We start from the raw sequence: 19,436 nt of genomic DNA on the forward strand, positions 1-19,436 counted from the left end.
TGCAGTTAGAGGCAATTCTAGAATGCTTTGGCAATGTGTGTGTGTGTGTGTGTGTGTGTGTGTGTGTGTGTGTTTAATTGGACTTAAGAGTGTCATAGACTTTCCTGCCTGTGCTGGCTTTAAATCATGATCCTCAGATCTCAGCCTCTTGAGTAGCTAAGAATACAGAGGTGAGCCATTGGCACCCTGATTGGTGGGGCTTTTTGATTCTCATTCCATTGTTCTTCCCATTATACCAAGAAAGAGATGATGTGAAACACGATAGCTTATAGAATTTCCCCCAGAGGAAACATGCTCTTGGATTCCAAAGCAGTTGATCTCTTCTGCACTTTTTAGATAAATATGGCCATTTTCCTCTTGTGAATGTGTCCAGGGTTCAGTGGATCAGTGAGGAGACAATGTACTGAAACCTCCCTCTCCCCTCTAGCAAATCCAGAGCCAATCAATATGAAGCTAAGCTAGGGAGAAGCAAGGGGGTCCTGGAAGCAGCCGGACTAATAGTAGACTAGCAGCAGAGTTGCCATGGAACACCAGTCCAGATGTGAAGACCTGCTCACCACATCCTAAGATCAATTCCTTGGATAGTAGGAGGTGGTGCAGCTGGTGAGGAGGAGGAGGAGAAGTTTGTGGAGAGTTGAGTTGACCAGGAAAGGCTCTGGGGCAGGTTTGGATTTAGTGAAAGCCTGCAGAAAAAGGAGGGCAAAGGGTATGTGATGGCAGAGCTGAGTGTGTTTGGTGTGTTATAGGGACAGTGTAGGCCCCGTCTGAGCAGAGGATAAAGATCCCGGAAGGAAAGTTATTTAAAAAAAAACCTTACTGAACAGTGTTCTTGCCCATAAGGGTTTCTAGGTAATTATTTTATTTCTTTAGTTTTTTTATTTTTTTTTGGGGGGGGGGGTCTGGTCATGGGGCCTGAACTCCAGGCCTGGGTGCTGTCCCTCAGCTCTTCAGCTCAAGGCTAGTGCTCTACCACTTGAGCCACTTCCGGCTTTTTTCTTCTCCTGCTTATGTGGTGCTGAGGAACTGAACCCAGGGCCTCATGCATGCAAGGTAAGCGCTCTACCACTGAACCACCTTCCCAGCCCCTAGGGTGTTTTTTGTTTTAAAAATTGCTAAGAAAGAATGGCAATAGACTAGAATATGATAGAACTAGATAGGATACTTTGTAGCTGATAAAAACCACTTGTATGAGCTGGGCACTGGTGGCTCAAGCCTGTAATCCTGGCTACTCAGAAGGCTAAGGCCTGAGGATTTTGTTTTGAAGCCAGCCTGGGCAGGAAAGTCCATGAAACTCTTATCTCCAATTAATCACTAGGATACTGGAAGTGGTGCTGCGGCTCAAAGTGGTAGAGCACTAGCCTTGAGCAAAAGAGCTCAAGGACAGTGCCCAGGCCCTGAGTTCAAACCCCATGACTGACAAAACAACAAACAAAAACAGTTGCATATTTTTTTTTTAATTCAAAGACTCCTTAGTCTTTTTTAGGACGAAGTTGGCTCAAGGTAGCTATCTACCTTGGCTTTTGTTCTCTTCTAGAGGATCTGATTTGCTTGGCAGGTATTGCTCCCTGAAGAGAGATGGCAGGTCCCTTCCTGTCTTAGATCCTAAACTTCCTTATCTGCAAGAGTAGGATTGGTAAGACGATTCTTCTCCCCCTCCAGACTCACTTTCCTTTCTTTCCTTCTCCTTTCTCTCTCTTTCTAGGCTTCTTTCCTCTAAAAACCTTCCCTTTGTGTTACCTTAATACAGCTCATCACAACTATTCATTCTGTCATTCCTCATTCTGCTACAGCACTGTACTGGACACCACAGGAAAAGCTATTATTTATAGTAGGGCTGGGCAGAGCCCTATATCCTCCCCTTTCCCCCAACTGCCATTTCCCCCAAGGAGGCTCAGGTAGACTCAGCTGAATCCTTTGGCACAGGTTTCCAGAGGGGAGAGGCTGAGGCATCCAATGGGACTCTAGAACTATGTTGGGCCACACAGGGTTCCTGGGTGTGGAAGGGGCATGCGTAGTGACTCAGGGGAGTGGAAGGGGCGTAGTGACTCATGGGAGCTGTACACTGGACAGCCCCAAATCCATGCACCTGGCCCATGGTTCAAGTCAACAGGTGGAGCAGTGTCCACCTCAACACGGAGGCTCTGCAACTATACTAAGGGTTAGCGTCTGTCTTCCTTGGTCCAGGATTGAGGATTCCTTATATTCCAGCAAAGCCAGGATAGTCCTGGGGGAAGTGAGATTTCTGGTCATCATGGCCATATCTTCTGGGCCAATCCAAGAACCTTTTATGTCTGCTTGGGCTGGGAGACCCAGGCTTTCCTCCAAGCTATGTCTGCTCTTCCTTGGGAGCCAGCCCATCAAAGAAGACAGAGCTAGAATGGGCAAGACAGTGGCTGGACTCCCACGCTTGCTTGACAAGGAGGCTGAGGTCTGATGACAGGCCGCTTTGAAGAACTGACAGAGACATGGTCTTCCCAGGGACACAGGGGAGTAGGGGTGAGTCTTCATGAAGCCATCAGTCCAATGGGGCTCCTATTTTATGAGGCCAGGAACTGTTCACGGGAAAACAAATAAGTGGTTAATGATGGGTTTTGATAGAAAGTGGTATTAACTTTAATGAGGAGAAAACACTTTGTAAGGGCCAGCCCACACCCACTGGGGCCCAGGTATAAAGCCTGGTGGAGGAGCAGCTTTTCCACCTTGGGGTGTCTGGTCTCTGAGATTACTGCGTGCTTGCATCTGGGGTGCTGTGGACATGGCTTCCAAATGCCTCAAGGCCAGCTTCTCCTCGGGGTCCCTCAGGAGTCCGGGTGGGACTGCAGGGGGTTCCACTCGTGTGTCCAAAATGTACTCCAGTACTTCTTGCAAGCTCCCCAGTCTCTCCCGCGGGGCCCGGAGTTTCTCCGTGTGCTCAGCAGGGCCGGGCAGAAGCAGCTACAGGGTGGCTAGTTGCCTTCCTGCTCTCTGCCTCCCCAATGGAGGCTTTTCTAGCGGCTACAGCGTGGGAGGGGGCTGGTTTGGGGAGGGAATCCTCACTGGTAATGAGAAGGAGACCATGCAGTCCCTGAATGACCGCCTGGCCAGCTATCTGGAGAAGGTACGCCAGCTGGAGCAGGAGAACGCCAGCCTGGAGAGCCGGATCCGAGAGTGGTGTGAGCAACAGGTACCCTACATGTGTCCTGACTACCAGTCCTACTTCCGGACCATCGAGGAACTCCAGAAGAAGGTAAGAGGTTCAGGGTGGTTTTGATATAACAGCCTGGTGTCACTAGCTCTGTGATGCCAGCCCTGATCCCATGGATGTGTTTCTATCTGTGACTTCTTTTATTCTTCCCAATAACCTTAGGAGGGAAGTATCATGAGCTCATTCTGTTGGGGCTCAGGCTGGTGAAGCGGACATTTAGTGGCATTTAGTAGAGCCAGAGTTTGAACATGGGTTTGGGTGAGTTAATGTGTGGTATGTCTTGGTACTATTGCCTCTCTCTCTGAGTTTTCATTTCCTCATTTTTCATTAAAAGAAAAGGTAAATGGAGTTAGGTGTCATGGCTCAAGCCTGTAGTTCTAGCTATGTGGGAGGCAGAGATTGAGGGAGCATGGTTTTAGACCAGCTTGGGCATAAAAGCTTACAAGACTCCATTTCCATCTCTACAGCTGGATGTGGTCCCATGGTCATATCATCCCTGCTTCATGGAAGCACAATGTCTGGGTACATTGGATGTGGGTCTGTCAATCTCAGTGACATGGGGAGAGCACAAGTATAAATCGAGCCCAGGTATAAATCGAGAACCTGCTTAGAAAACAGCCAATACAAAAAGGAGGTATGGAGGCAGGGTGGTACAGAGCCTGCCTGGTAAGAGTGAGGATCTGAGATCTACTCTCCTCAAAAAGAAGGAAAGGAAAAGTTAAATGGAGTTGATGTGTTCTGTGCAGATCAATTTTCTCATAGGTAACCCAGAGACATTTCCTTTTTGTCCAGACTACATTCTTTGAATGTCATAGCTGGATCCTGAAAGGGTACCATTGATGACCAGAGAATCATAGGGTTTGCTGTTAGCATTGGCCTGCATTGGACCTCTGGCAGGTCAGAGAGACAGGAAGGCCAGGTGAAGCCTTGTTTCATTAACATGTCCACATCCTTCCCTCTAGCCCCAGGCTACAGGTCACAGATGGACACACATGAGGAAGGACCATAGGTTGTTCCCCGCAGTGCCCGCAGTCCATCTTGGGAATGGAGGATGGGCAACTTTCTCCCTTCAGGAGCAGCTTGTGCCAGAGGAGGGCAGCTCCCATGGGCAGAATGCCCTTTCTTATGCTGAAGCCACTTCTCTGTATCTCTAGACCTTGTGCAGCAAGGCAGAGAATGCCAGGCTGGTGGTGCAGATTGACAATGCCAAGCTGGCTGCAGATGACTTCAGGACCAAGTAAGTGGTCCTGGTCACCCTTGGTGGTGGTGGTGTGGTGTGTGTGTGTGTGTGTGTGTGTAAGGGTGAGTGGAACTGGACACTAGTGATGTCTGGAGTCAGGATTTAGGCTGCACTCAAGTCACTGAAGCACGAAGGCAGGGCTTACAGCACTAGGCCAGTCTGGGTTGGGCCCTGCCCTATTCTATGAAAGCTGCAGGTGCCCTGTACTGTGTCTGTAGGTATGAGACAGAGGTGTCCCTGCGGCAGCTGGTGGAGGCTGACATCAACGGCCTGCGCAGGATCCTGGATGACCTGACCCTGTGCAAGGCCGACTTGGAAGCACAGGTGGAGTCCCTGAAGGAGGAGTTGCTCTGCCTTAAGAAGAACCACGAGGAGGTGAGTGTGGAAGAGAAGGGGACATAGGAAGGAGTTGGGCATGGAGAAGAAGTGTGTATGGGGGAGGGAAGAGGTGAGGCTAGCGCCCGCATGTAAGTCAGGGGAGGAGGTGAACGTGCGGGAGCCAGTCCATTAATGCTGACCCTGGTCCGTGACGCAGGAAGTGAACTCGCTGCGTTGCCAGCTTGGTGACCGGCTCAATGTGGAGGTGGACGCTGCTCCACCTGTAGACTTGAACCGGGTTCTGGATGAAATGAGGTGCCAGTATGAGACGCTGGTGGAGAACAACCGCCGGGATGCTGAAGACTGGTTTGACACTCAGGTAGGTGCCCAGAAGCAGGCAGTCCAACAAGGACACACGTCAGATACACGGAAGGCACCCTGGAGCACAGCTCGCAGCTGACTTCCCTGCGCCATCTTGGCTGGTTTGTCCTCTATGCAGTGAGTAGGAAATGAATGGGCCAGATGAGGTCATCTGGAAAGCCCTTTACTCAGGCAGATTCTAAATAACCTCTGTAGATCTTTGAAGCCAAGTCCCCACAATTCCTGACAAGATCCTGGGGATGTATGTTTCAGACCCAGGAACTGAACCAGCAGGTGGTGTCCAGCTCAGAGCAGCTGCAGTCCTGCCAGGCAGACATCATCGAGCTGAGACGCACAGTCAACTCTCTGGAGATCGAGCTGCAGGCCCAGCAGAGCATGGTGAGTTCTGAGGTGGGGTGGAGTTGCATCTGGTCTAAGCCTGAAAGTACATGATCCTTTGGCCCTGCTACCCCAGATTTCATGCTCTGACCACAGGGGTTCAAGTTCTTGAACAGTAGGGCAGATAAGAGAAATAAATGCCAAAGCCCCCAAATCATAAACACTCCAGTGGTGAAAAACCTGAAGATGTGTCCTGGCAGTAGTTCCTCTATGTGTGTAGACAGATCTATCCTCTGAGGAATCATCAGCTACTTAGAGATGCCATTAGTAGAGATACTGTCTGGATTAAGGAGGCTAAGAAGGGCTGGTTGGCTCATCTCAAATGAGTCTTTTACCTGTGCAGAGAGATGCTTTGGACTCCACCCTGGTGGAGACAGAGGCTCGGTACAGCTCCCAGCTGTCCCAGATGCAATGCATGATCAGCAACGTGGAGTCGCAGCTGTCTGAGATCAGGTCCGACCTGGAGCGTCAGAACCAGGAGTACCAGGTGCTGCTGGATGTCAAGGCTCGGCTGGAGTGTGAGATCAACACGTACCGGGGCCTGCTGGAGAGCGAGGACAGCAAGTGAGTACCACTGCATGTGTTCTCCTTTTCTGGATATACTCTCGGAATAGCTGGGAGACCACACGAGTCTTGGGGAGAGCTTGGCGTCAGGAGGTCAGGAGCCCTGGGTGGTTTTAGGCTCTGCTCTTGGCACAAAGTCGTCATGCTATTCCAGCTGGTGTTTTGTTTCTCTGGGTTGGTTTTCCCCTTTCCTACCAAGCGGGTAGGATTAGGTGATTGTAGAGGTGGTGGCTTCTATTTTGGCATATCCTGGGATGTTTGAAATCACTGAAAACAGCAAATGGAAAAAAAAAATCATCATAACCCGACTTTTTTCTGTCTTCTAGGCTCCCATGTAACCCGTGTGCTCCTGACTACTCGCCCTCTAAGTCATGCCTCCCCTGTCTTCCTGCTACCCCCTGTGGTCCTAATCTAGCCCGCACCACCTGTAGCCCCCGCCCTGTGTGTGTGCCCTGCCCAGGGGGCCGGTTCTGAGAGTGCTTGATCCAGAAGTCCAAAGCCCTTGTTTCCATGTCTTGGACCTGTCATCCAGTTAACTCTAACTTTTCTAGCCCAGCCCTCTGTCTCCATGAAGATTCCAGGGTCCAAGCCCCAAGAAAGAATCACTGCAAATATATGTCCCAAAGTTTCTCAGAGCCTGCTACTAAGGCTGGCTCTTCATCATTTCAACCTGCACCAGGGCTTGCTTTCTTTCTGTACGTGTTCCAGTAGGTTTTGAAATGTAGCTTTTGGTAGAGCAATAAAATGCATTTGTTCTGGCTCTGATGACTGGCTTGGCATCATTTATGAGTTGGTTTGTGTCCATCCTGGGTTTAGGAGGTCACTATTGGGCAGATGAATGGAAAATGTTTGGCCAAAGGTGACCTTGGGGTGTGGAGAAGAAAATCCCTATGTCCCTATCTGGGGTTGTTAGAGGCCTATGGTGAGATCTATTGGTTGGCTGCCCTGATGAAGACTTTTCTCAAGATGCCAATGTGACAGGTGTAACCAGATCTCTTCTGCTATCCCTCTCAGTATGCATGGCCACGCTTAGGATCCCAGCACAGGACTGAAAAAACCAAGCTCAGCACAACCAAAAGCATTTTAGACCACGTTAATAGCTTCATGTCTGTGGTCCTCATCAGAGCAGAGGGGCAGTGCTACCACCCGGGGTCCTTTTAGGGGTACATTTCTATCAACTCCCCTTTCAGTTCAGGAACCCCTCCCCCTGAAAAATGCAAGTCCCCAACTCCCCTGCCCAAAGGAGAAGACCATTGGGACTTCCACCTCTAACTAGATACTCATCCTTATGAAGCTCCTGCAAGGTCATCTGTGTTTTTGGCATCTGATGAGGAGCAGGGATGTGGGAACTCCTAGCTTCTCAGCTTGAAAAATCTCGCTTACGTTCAGAATATCTTCCCCAAACAGATGAGGAAAACATCAAGTTCTACCAGTCCTAGTGGGGAAAGGAGAAGAATAAGAGCAGCGCTTTTGGAGCTAAAGAGGAGGGCATGTGTTCTCCAAAGATGCCAAGGGCACTTGCTAAGGAGCCCGAGTGATGTTAAAAGGACTGTCACATCCCCAACATCTCCAAATAGCCACTGGTTACTTTGGAACTGGAGGCATGGCTCAAGTAGTAGAGTGCCAGCCATGAGCAAAAAAGCTGAGCAAGAGCACAAAGGGTTTTCAGTCTAAGCCCTAGTACCAGCACACACGCACACACACACACACACACACACACACGGATGTCACAGTGCCAAGGTTGATACCAGACAGGTGAGCGGTTCTCACTAGGCAGGCCTGCTCTTTCAGGGTGTCTGCAGAGTTCATTCTGATTCACCTATAGGTTCTTCTTCCCCTTTTAGCCAAGTGCACAAGAGGCTGGGGCCTCTGGTCTCTGCCAGTCCCCTTGCTTTTGGCTGCCTGTATCACCTAACTTCAGTCTCCTAGGAACACCTTGACTGATTTTTGCCAAGGATCACTCTTCCAGAAGGATCTTTCACTGTGCTCAACAAACCTTCACTAAACACAGAATGCTAGGTACCAGAGGCAGGATTGGCCAGTGTGGGAGGGAGGAGGCCTCAGGATGGAGACTCACTGGGTCTACCTCTTCCCACCTCTGTGGTGGGGGAAGGGTATGATGTTAGTGTAAGGAATACAGGCTAGGATATGGAGTCAGACCCACCTGGGTTCAGACCTCAGCCACATCACCACAATGTGTAGGAAAAGGAGTAGCAGGTCGCAGTCCCTTTCTGAATCTCAGTTTCCTCTTGAGACAGAGAATACAACACTCCACTATGCTGTAAGCCCTCCCACCTTGCTAAGCCTATAATAGACATTTAGAAACTTCTTGGAGTTGGCTCTTCTAGTAGGATGACTGGTTGGTTCTGGGATGGCTGTCTATCTTTTCCCTGTCTGGGATTTCATTTCTGAAGTTTTCCTTCCAGCCAATGTCTAGCTACAGCAGGCCAGATGTACAGAAAATGCCCTTACCTCATTCACTACCTAATTCTGACTGACCAGTCCTGAGGAGAAGACAGTGGCCATGTAATGCACCATGTTAAAAGTGCAATGTGTGGGCTGGGAAGGTGGCTCAGTGGTAGAGTGCTTGCCTTGCCTGCATGAGGCCCTGGGTTCGATTCCTCAGCACCACATAAGCAAAAAGAAAAAAGCCGGAAGTGGCGCTGTGGCTCAAGTGGTAGAGCGCTAGCCTTGAGCTGAAGAGCTGAGGGACAGCGCCTAGGCCCAGAGTTCAGGCTCTATGACCGGACACCCCCCCCCCCCCCAAAAAAAGTGCAATATATGAATCCATGGCTTTTGCAGCCAGGACTGCAAAACACTGGTCTGGGATGTTGCTTTAAGGGAATGCTTTAAGCGCCTACAATGGAGGATACTACTCCTGGTCTCCTGGCTTAGCTCATGCCAGAGCAGAGCATCCCTTCTCTGAGGAGATCCCAAAGTCAGTCCTCCCTGTTCACTATGGCAGAAAGTAAAAGCAGAGCCAGTTCCAGCTGGTTTAACCTCAGTCTCCACAATCAACACTGGACAACTTTGTCCCCAGAATCATGGCCACTCAAGGGAGCCCAGGGGTGGTCAAGTTAGAGCCTTTGCCTTCTGGAGAAGCTCATGACACCAGTCTGCTTTTCCAAGAGAAGGGAGACCTCATCTTCCTTATTTCAATTGCCACCATCTGCAAAGGCTGGGATTTTTCTGTGTCTTGAGTCCATTCTGTCCTCCCTGGGTCCAATTTTCTTCCCCTTGGTGGGAGGATGAGACATATTTGTTAGTCTTGGAGGGGTTCTTTCCTCTCTGCGCAGATTTATGCCCCTACCAGTATCGGGGCAGCTCTGTCACCTACATATTTCCTTATTAAGGGACCAGGCCTCTTCCCACGAGGGATGCTCTCATTAAAAAGGGGATAGCTGTCTCGCTGCAGACCTGCAGGCTTCCACAGGTGGGAGTTCAGTGGGCAGGGTCAATGTTGGTATAGGGCAGCCACACCCTGGTAATGAGGGCCCAGGTGTGCAGCTGATCCTTTGAAGATGTGTCTGGAAGCTCTCTCCCTTGGTGACCGACAACAGGAACCCAGTGTCCTGCTTTATCCAAATGATAAGTTTGGTCTCTTTTATGAGGCCAGGTACTCCTTATTGGAAAGGAAATTACAAAGTAATCAGCAGCTTCTTCTGGGGCCGATTGTAAACATCAACATCTCCCCTCCCCGGCTTCTCCCCACCCCTACCCCAACTCCCAACCACCAATCATGATGATTTTTGAGCCTGAGCCCCCTCACTCCAAGACTATAAAAAGGCCTGAGCAGGATGGGATCCGTCGACACCCAGAAAGGACGGCGGCTGAGGGGAAAGGGGCCTCCCCAATATGACATCCAACTTCTGTGTCACCAATACCTTGTCGACCTCCGCAAAGGGTTGTCCTCAGCCTTCCTCTGCCTGTTCCAGTAGCATGAGCTGCCGGCCTGAGCTGTGCCTTGGGTATGTCTGCCAGCCCGTGCCATGCATGCCTTCCATCTGTATGCCCACCACCTACCGGCCAGCCAGCTGCCTCTCTAAGACCTACTTGTCGAGCTCTTGCCGGCCCAGCAGCTGCCGGCCATCCAGTGGCTTTTCCAGCTCCATGGCTACGTGCAACTGGTTCTGTGAGGGCGCCTTCAATGGCAACGAGAAGGAGACCATGCAGTCCCTGAATGACCGCCTGGCCAGCTACCTGGAGAAGGTGCGTCAGCTGGAGCAGGAGAATGCCTGCCTAGAGAGCAAGATCCAGGAAGCCTGCCAGTCCCAAGTGCTCACCATGTGTCCCGACTACCAGTCCTATTTCCAGACCATCGAGGAGCTCCAGCAGAAGGTGAGGACGTGCGGTGAAGGGACTCGCGCTGCTGGGGGAGCCCATGCTTTAGATGTGAGCTGCTTAAACCCATTAAAGCTAAGCTCAGAGGAAAGAGACCTCTCTGGGGCATAGAGTTATCTTGTAATTCGAACACCCAGCCAGAGCCTTTAAATGAAATAGGAGCCTGACATTTTGTCTCAGCTCGATTATTGACTCATTGAATAACTTGGAGAAGTCCCTTTCCTTTCTCCCGATCTCAGTTTCCATATCTGGAATACAGGGAATTACAACGGTTCATCCGCTGAGACAATTCGAGTCAGGTGCTTAGGAACAGGCCCTCGCACAGGTTAAGCTTTCAGTAAACATCACATTTCAAGTTATATAAGGATGAGCAGCTCACTAAAAATTTCCCAAAGTTCCAAGAAAGAGGGGCTTCCTAAAGGAAGGGTACAGGTGCTGAGTTCTTCCTTGGAGACTGACTTTTCCTCACTGGGTTCTTTCTCTGTCCTTCTATCCTGGACTAACTTCTCATGTGTGCCTTGATCCACAGGTGCTGTGTACCAAAGCGGAGAACGCCAGGATGATCGTGCACATTGATAACGCCAAACTGGCTGCAGATGACTTCAGGACCAAGTGAGTTTGTCCAGGGGAGTGTGTGTGTGTGTGTGTGTGTGTGTGTCCTCTTTTTTGGGGGGCAGCTTTCCATTACTTTCATAGAGGGTTGGAAAGTGCCCACAGTTCAAGGCCATCCCTCAGTCCTCTATACAGTCCACCCTTCTTCTCAATTGTGACCTTGACCCTGTGCAGGTACGAGACGGAGCTGGCCCTGCGGCAGCTGGTAGAGGCTGACACCAATGGCCTGCGCAGGATCCTGGATGACCTGACCCTGAACAAGGCTGACATGGAGGCGCAGGTGGAGTCCCTGAAGGAGGAGCTGCTGTACCTCAAAAGGAACCATGAGGAGGTGAGACCAGAAGTCAAACTGAGGTTGCCCAGGGGGTGGGTGGGCAGAATGGTAATAACATGGGAGATTGAGGTTGGATAGAGGGTGGGTTGAAATTGCCAGGTCTGCCACATGTCATTTCTGTGACTCTATCCAATTTATGTAACCTGAATTTATGAGGCTCCTTATCTAGCTGCATACCGTGAGGATTTATTGGAGGTGAGATGGGTGGTGGACATGATCCAGGCAGGCCGTGGGTACAAGAGCATAGCTACTTCCTTCTGCACTTCCTGGGGTCATTGCACGCTCGTGCATGGCAACTACATCTGTCTTCTTCTCGAGAACCACGTTCCAGATGGATGTGGGGTCAAGGGTAGGTTATATTCGGAACACGCATCAAATAACCCATCCATCTGTGCCAGGTTAACTACTAGGGGTAGCACCCCTGTCTCCTAAGGGAGTTGAATTGCACTGATTTTTGTTTCTCTGTCCCTGTCCTCATTCCTTTCTGTCTTCTTTGTTTGTAGGTAAGATATGGAAGCTGAACCAACAGGGCAGCCCAGTAATTTCTCTCTTTCCTTACCTCCCATGGGTCCTTAGAAAGAAAGCTCTCTGCCCTGGGCATTCATGTATTTACAAAGCCCATCTGAGCCACCAGGTCATATTCCTCCTTCTCCAACCTCTTCACTTGGGATTTGAATGAACCAGTGTCTCTGGATCCTGTCTGGGATTACTTATGCCTGAGAGTAAAGTAACAATCTGTCACTGAGCATTCACAAAGCACCCTTGGGCGCCTGACTCATCCCACTTAAACCAGAGAGCTGGGCACTGTGCCAAGAAGCCACTAATGAGCTGTTATCACACTCCCCTTGGCCTCAGTGACAACTTTCTCTGCTTGGCAGCTAAGCCTGGGGGAGCTAGGGGAAGCCAGACTCCATTGCCCTCCATTCCAGATGCAGAGGGCTGGTAGGATGATTGAGAAGCTGGGGACACAAGCTCTCCATTTTGGCCCACACGGATCAAACAAACGCTGGCATTGCTTTTGGTTTCTGTCCAAGCAACAGGAGGTGTCATGGAGGTAGAGCTGGACCACTGAGATACTAGAGGGTGGATTCCAGGCCTCCAAGGGTCGCACCTCAGATGATTTGAGATGGGGTTATTCCTCACACATGTCCTTGTGTCTTTTCAGGAAGTCAGCGTCCTCCGACACCAGCTTGGGGACCGCCTCAACATCGAAGTGGATGCCGCGCCCCCTGTCGATCTGACCAGGATGCTGGAGGAGATGAGATGTCAGTACGAGACCATGGTGGAGACCAACCACAGGGATGTGGAGGAATGGTTCAATGTGCAGGTGGGTGCACCTCTCACAGTGGGCCAGACTGGGCTCTTCAGCATTCTGAGGAAGATGCTCCCAGCTTTCTCCCTCTCCCCATCCTCCCATTGCAGATGGAGGAGCTTAACAAGCAGGTGGCCACCAGCTCTGAGCAGCTCCAGAGCTACCAGTCAGACATCATTGATCTAAGACGCACAGTCAACACACTAGAGATTGAGCTGCAGGCCCAGCACAGCCTGGTGAGTGCAGCTTGTGGGTGGTTTTGGGGAAATACTGAGTATGGAGGGTTGGGCATGTGAGAAGGAGGAAGAGGAGGGCCAGATTCAGTGGCTGAGATACTCCTCCAGTTGACTTTCCTGGAGGGATGTTTCTCCAGTTCAGAGATAAGGAGAGGATGTTCCAGATTGAATGTTGATTGGGTGGATACCATCCCACATGATTCCCTTCCAACTCCTGGCTCTGACTGTCACTGGTACAGATCTTGAAAGTCCCAATAACAAGATTCTTCTGTAGGCCAATGGAACCAGAATCTCTGGAGGTAGATAAAATAAAATAAAATTTTATTTTATTTGCATAAGTTAATTGTACAAAGGGGCTTCACTGTGATATTTACCTGGGTTTATTTCCTTTCCTTTTTTGTTAAAGCTTCCATGTGACTCTTATGTATAGCTAGGTTGAAAACCACTATTTTAAATAATATCATACTGAAGGTAATTGGTGATCTTCAAATCCAAGGCCTGCGGCCAGCCTAAAGTTATAGGGATTTGGGATCAGATTAAGGACTTAAGGATTTGGGATCAGAGTAAGGACTTCAGGATTTAGGATCAGATTTAAGACGTGGCTTCAATCTGTTCTGTTGTGTTAGCTTTCCTGGGCTTCCAGTTCTGATTCATGTAAGGACTCAATACCAAATTGAGTCTTAGCTCTTCATGGTTCTGTCTGCAGCAGGCCATGCAAAAGAGCTGAACTTTCAAAATGGTATCTTTTCTCTGCCTCAGAGAGACTCCCTGGAAAACACGTTGGCAGAGACTGAGGGTCGGTACAGTTCCCAGCTGGGTCAGATGCAGTGCATGATCAGCAACGTGGAGTCCCAGCTGGCCGACATTCGCTGTGACCTGGAGAGGCAGAACCAGGAATATAAGGTGCTGCTGGATGTCAAGGCCCGACTGGAGTGTGAGATCAACACATACCGGGGCCTGCTGGAGAGCGAGGACAGCAAGTACGTGGGCTCTCGGGGGACTCGGTAGAGATGTATGCCATAGTCGGGGAGGGTTATAGGAAGCTAGGGGTTGTATGCTTAAGGAACATCAGCTTGGAGCCTTGTCATGATGAAGAAGCCATCAGTAAGCCTTCATGAGCCGAAGAAAATCAGGAAATGGTGCCCAGACATGGCCCAGGTTAGACCATTTTGCTTCACTCCAAGTTAATGAACTCCTTCCAAATGCCTACCATGAGCTAGGCACCATGGGGGCTGCTGAGACAGAGGCCAAGAAGGCATCCGCTCTCAACTTGTTAGTGGGGCAGGCATATGTGTCACTGGAGATCCTCTGGAGAGGGTTCAGAGAAGTGTTGGAGAAGTGAAGGGCAACAGGTATCTGTGATCGAGCTGTGGTAAGCAACACAAAGGTCATGCTGTTGCTGCTGGTGATTTATTTCCTATTTATTTATTTACTTTTTGAGGCAGGGATGATAAAATCTGCTTGTCCCACTAAGCTGGGGAACACTTAGAAAGTAGAGACAATTAGTTACAGTTGTCTGCCTGAACTTGGCACAGAATAGATGTTCAGTCAGTGTTTTCTTGATTGAGTCAAGGATACCTCAACACAGCTCGATGGAAAAATTACCCCGAGAGTAGCAGAAAGAACCCAGGTAGAGGTACGTTGAGGAGGTCTTGGCCCTGGCATGAGCAATGGGGAAGACCTGATTAGGTCAGTAGGCTTTGATGTTGTACCAGGACCTGCAAGGTCCTTGGGAGTTTTCTAGCCAGAAGACCACAGGTTGTGGACACCTGGTGGGTTGACTCCTGTTATAGCAGTTTCTTGATCTACATTTAAGCCTTGCCTGTCTGTCATTCGGAATCTTACCCTCCAGAAGCAGGGGTTGCAAAATCAAACTTTTGCAAGCCCAGGCCATTAACACACACTCCTGATGAGGATCATGTGGGGGCTGTGGAACTCAGGGAGCTTGTGCAGGGTCCAAGAAAGGAGGGTGGGGCAGGGCCAGTTCAATCGAGTAAGAGGCAGGTCCAGTATTTCTGGCTCTTCTGACTGATAAGAGAAAGGAACAATCTGAATTTCTTCAAATGCTAAGTTCTTTTATTTTTACTTTTTTTTAAAAAAGGAGTGCCAGTCAAATTAAATATATTTCAGGCTGTATGTGGCCCTCAGGCTGCTGGCTGGGCATCTGTGCTGTTTTGGTCTGTGTCCAACATCCAGTGTGTTGTTTCTGGTTTGGAGCCCAAGCCTGTCAATGTCTGAGATCAATCATCTTGTTTCCTTTTGTTTCCACGTCTTCTTATTCAAGACGTTCTTATTAAGTGCCTGCTTTTCCCCGGGGATGTAAGGTGGGCACACACGCAATTGCTGACCTCATTCCCCAGCAGGGAAAGTAGACCATCACAGACTAATTACTGATCACTACGAAAGAGAACATGGTACCTTTGGGAGAGTTTGGCATAGAGGTCCGGAAGGCTTTCGGGTAGATGTGCCAGTTGAATGAAGGAAGAGAAGAAATGGATGATTTCAGTGGTAAGGAAGAGTGTTCTAGAATTAGAAGACAGGGCACAAGTCACGTGGGCCTGAGCAGTTGTAGTCCACAGCCCATAGCACCAGGGCTATGAGCTGAACTGGGAGAAACAGGGTGTGTCTTATTAAATGAGCTGCTGCTCATGCTAGCACAAGTGGGAGCCACTGAAGGTCTTAGGCAGGAAAGGGGCACAGTCAGACTGATGATGCCTGTAGAAGATCACTCTACCAAGCGGACAGTTGTAAGCAGAGGCCAGCGTGGAGTTGGAGGGCATCAAGGAAGAGGTCAGGATAATGGAAGCTGGCCCAAGGGGATCCAGGTGGAGAGGGTGTATAGGAGACCCATCTGAGAGGTGTCCTGGGTAGAACCGTTAAGATCTGCTACCGAGTTGGGCTCCTTCATAATCCTGTTCCTTTGTGACTTTTTCCCCCTTGCAGGCTTCCCTGTAACCCGTGCTCCACGCCTTCCTGCCCGCCTTGTGCCTCTTCCCCAAGTGCACCCCGCTCCGTCTATATGCCCTGCACCGTCTGTGTGCCTTGCCAGCCTTGCCCCCAGGGCCGCCACTGAAGTCCCCCCTGCATTCCTCAGAGTGCGGATCCTGGAGGGACTGAGCTGGGCCACCTGGGGGCCTCCTCAGGCTAGGCCTGACCATAGTTCAGTGGCCACTGAAAGCAAAGGGCCAGCTTCCACCAGCGAGGACACCCTGAGCAGGACCAGGAAACGGAGGATCTGTAATGCATCCTGATACTAGAAGAGTGTGCTTACCCTCATTGCCTTGAAGCTGCCTCCTCCATTTCCACAGGCAGATGGTCCTCTTGGATCATGTTTCTTTAAGAACACCCTTTCACCCGCAAATAAAGCCTCTTTCAGTGGCCCTGCAAAGGTCCTGTTCTTGATTTGTCATATCCATAGGCCAATCATTGCTCAAGAGGAACTTACCCCGATTTTTAATTTACTTTTAGGCTCTTAGTTTCTACACGGGCTCAGGAGGTCTTCACTCAAAAGGTATTACCTAGTTAAAACCAGGCACTCTCTCCAGTGCCAAGAAATAAAAGAAGAAAGAAAGAGGGGGAGATGATGGTGCCAGCAACCAAGGCCAAACTACCGTGACTGAGGATAATACTGTAATAAATCTACCCTAAATCTCATCGCAACTAGTACAATGGGACCATTCATTGACTCAGGAAATCAGCATGGAGGACCTACTAGGTTCAGGCTCTGCATTAAAGGCTGGTTAACCCAAGCGACGGCCCTTAGACACCCCGTTAATAAGTGCTAAATTTAATCCTGCCAACAATCTATAAATAAGGTGCCACTTGTCTCTCCATTTTGAAAATAAGGAAACGGAGGGCCAGAGGGCTTTAAGGAGCTTGCTGATGAGCACAGAGCTAATAAGTGATAGTCTTGGTGTTCAAATGGAAGACTTCAGGCTCCAGAGATCCTCAAACAATTCACATTTAGAGCCCTCACTATTTGCAAACTATGGCGTGTCTGGGAGAATCCCCAAAGATACAAGCAGTACCAATTAGATACTTATAGTTTGAAGGGGGATTAAGACCAGTGCAAGTAAGCCCCCAATCCTTCCTTATCAATAACAGCCAAATAATAATAATCATAATAGGAACAAAGACAATTGCTTCCACTTGCTAAGCACTTACAATGCCCCCAATACTTATACAAATGAACATCTTATAAGAATTAAAATATCTAGCTTTCATGACCACCTGGTAAGCATTGCCTCCATTTCAGATGTGGGAAACTGAGGCACAGAGAATGGTTGTTCAGAATGATATACAAGGATAAAGATTTGAACTCAAGTCCAGCAAGCCAGTGCTTTAACCACCATCTTACCTTGCCCAATTCTAGTCCAGAAAGACTAGGCTGTAAAGTAACAGATGTGTGTGTGTGGGGGGGAGCGGGGGGCAACTATTAGTTTTGGGTACCCTAACAGGCTTCCCTTGCTGGTGGCACTTGAGACAGACTGTGGAGGTTGCATAGCATCTGTGGGGCACAAGAGAGGAGAAGGGGGTCCACAAAGCATATCTGTCACACTTGACAGGCCTTAAGTAGGACTGCTGGCCAGAGCAGCAGATCCCTGGTTAAGTGACTGATGAGAATAATAATAGAATAATAATAATAATAATAACAACAACAACAAAATAGGAGGAAGGCATCAGGCTGGAGGAGGGGGCTGGGGAGCCCCACAAAGAGTCTGGCCTCTTTCCCAAAGGCAGTGGGAGGGCTGCTGCAAGATTTGAGCCCAAGAATGACTTGACCCAAGTGGTATTTGTATAAACTTGGATGAAGTTTGCAGAGACAGGACAACTGAAGTCAGGGAGAAAGCTGACCGGCTATTTATGGAAGAAAGGCAAAGGTGGTGGAAAACGAAAGGCTGGATTGTAGAGGCGAGGTGAAGTACCTGTCTTGGCAATGGAGGGCCATGGCAGAGAGAGCGGAAAGAGCTGGGAATGCCTTTCTGAACCTCACCTTCCAAACACACAGCTCTTCCTTAATGAGCCGAGTGATGTTTCTATGAAGTACCTGCCCTGTGGCTTTGCCAAGAAATCATGAAACGTGGACTGGATCCTGAAGCTGCCTGGGGGCTGTTTCTAGACATGATCATATATGCCTGGCTGGAAGGCCAGGTCATTATCCAGCAGCAAAGAGACAAATGTGGGCCTCAGCGAGCTGTCTCCTTGCTGGTTGGTGGGTGGATAGAGTCTCAATACACATTGATGCAAGGGAAAAAGACTCTTGGCTCATGGGATTTCTTTCTGTGAGCAAACAGGTCATCTTGTCTGTGAAAAAAAAATTTTTTTCTAGCGTGTTCTTAGCATGAAAGTCACATTAATGAAGATCAAAATCTTTGGTTCTAGAGTCCTAGGTCTGTTCTGTCTCATAGCGTAGCCGCTAAGGACACCTTGGTATTTAATTTAGTAAAATGAAACAAATCCATTTGTCAGTACCCCTAGGCCTATTGTGACCACGCATCCATCGATGTAAGTGCTACCAAGTAGGACCAGGCTGATGTGGAATATTTCCCAACATCACAGAAAGTGCCATTGGAAAGAGTTGCCCTAGAAGTCCAGACTAGAAGGTGTTCTGGCCTAGTCTCTAGTATTTTATAGATCAGGACTCAGACTCAGCGGGGAGGAAAGATGTGCTCATAGACACAAAACCTACAGCGGTGAATGAAGTGTTTTGATGCCAAGCCAAGCAGGGCTGTCTAAGCTCTTTATGCTTTTCTCTGAGTACCTTAGGCTTATTATTATTTCAGGGTAATGAACATTTCCCTGCTTGTCTGACTCACTCTTTCTTTCTTTCTTTCTTTCTTTCTTTCTTTCTTTCTTTCTTTCTTTCTTTCTTTCTTTCTTTCTTTCTTTCTGTCTCTTTCTGTCTTTCTTTCTTTCTTTCTTTCTCTCTCTCTTTCCTTTTTTCCTTCCTTTGTTCTTTCCTTCGTTCTTTCTTTTCCCCCCTCATTCTTTCCCTTTCTTTCTCTCTTCCTTTCTTTCTTTTCTTTTTTTTTTTTTTTTTGGGTCCGGTCGTGGGGCCTGAACTCTGGGCCTGGGTGCTGTCCCTCAGCTCTTCAGCTCAAGGCTAGCACTCTACCACTTGAGCCACAACGCCACTTCCGGCTTTTTTCTTTTTGCTTATGTGGTGCTGAGGAATCGAACCCAGGGCCTCAGGCATGCAAGGCAAGCGGTCTACCACTGAGCCACCTTCCCAGCCCCCCTTTCTTTCTTTTCTTTTTCTCTCCTTCCCTCCCTTCTCCCCCTCCCCTCCCTCCCTCCCCCTTCCCTCCCTCTCTCCTCCTCCCCTCCCTCCCCTCCCCCCTCCTCCTCCCCCTCCCTTCCCTCCCTCCCTCCCTCCCTCCCTCCCTCCCTTCCTTCCTTCCTTCCTTCTTTCCTTCCTTCCTTCCTTGTTCTTCATTTCCTTAAGAATAGAGACTTTTTCTCTGAGATGCTGAAACTCTTCTCTGGGACTATAGTGCTCTTTAAAAACAACACAAAACTAGCAATCACCCAATTCA

General features: G+C 49.3%; 2 protein-coding genes across 3 annotated transcripts; both read left to right on the top strand.

Moving 5' to 3' along the window:
• The first annotated feature begins 2,714 nt into the window (after nucleotides 1–2,714).
• Nucleotides 2,715–6,539, top strand: Krt35 (keratin 35). Of its 2 annotated transcripts, XM_042673071.1 has the most exons (7): nucleotides 2,720–3,226; nucleotides 4,339–4,421; nucleotides 4,643–4,799; nucleotides 4,960–5,121; nucleotides 5,376–5,501; nucleotides 5,845–6,065; nucleotides 6,392–6,539. In XM_042673071.1, exons 1-7 carry the CDS (start codon nucleotides 2,756–2,758, stop codon nucleotides 6,537–6,539), a joined length of 1,368 nt encoding a protein of 455 aa, XP_042529005.1. In that variant the 5' UTR covers nucleotides 2,720–2,755. The 2 variants fall into 2 exon arrangements, with proteins under 2 accessions (XP_042529012.1, XP_042529005.1); XM_042673078.1 differs by lacking the exon at nucleotides 6,392–6,539 and having other exon boundaries at nucleotides 2,715–3,226; nucleotides 5,845–6,069.
• A 3,381-nt stretch (nucleotides 6,540–9,920) lies between these two features.
• LOC122102396 (keratin, type I cuticular Ha2) lies at nucleotides 9,921–15,973 on the top strand. Its single transcript, XM_042673089.1, has 7 exons — nucleotides 9,921–10,403; nucleotides 10,936–11,018; nucleotides 11,193–11,349; nucleotides 12,518–12,679; nucleotides 12,775–12,900; nucleotides 13,660–13,880; nucleotides 15,844–15,973. Exons 1-7 carry the CDS (start codon nucleotides 9,921–9,923, stop codon nucleotides 15,971–15,973), a joined length of 1,362 nt encoding a protein of 453 aa, XP_042529023.1.
• Nucleotides 15,974–19,436: the final 3,463 nt, after the last annotated feature.

The sequence above is a fragment of the Dipodomys spectabilis genome, unplaced genomic scaffold (assembly GCF_019054845.1).
Source record: "Dipodomys spectabilis isolate Male_0828 unplaced genomic scaffold, ASM1905484v1 ptg000018l, whole genome shotgun sequence".
Lineage (NCBI taxonomy): Eukaryota > Metazoa > Chordata > Mammalia > Rodentia > Heteromyidae > Dipodomys > Dipodomys spectabilis.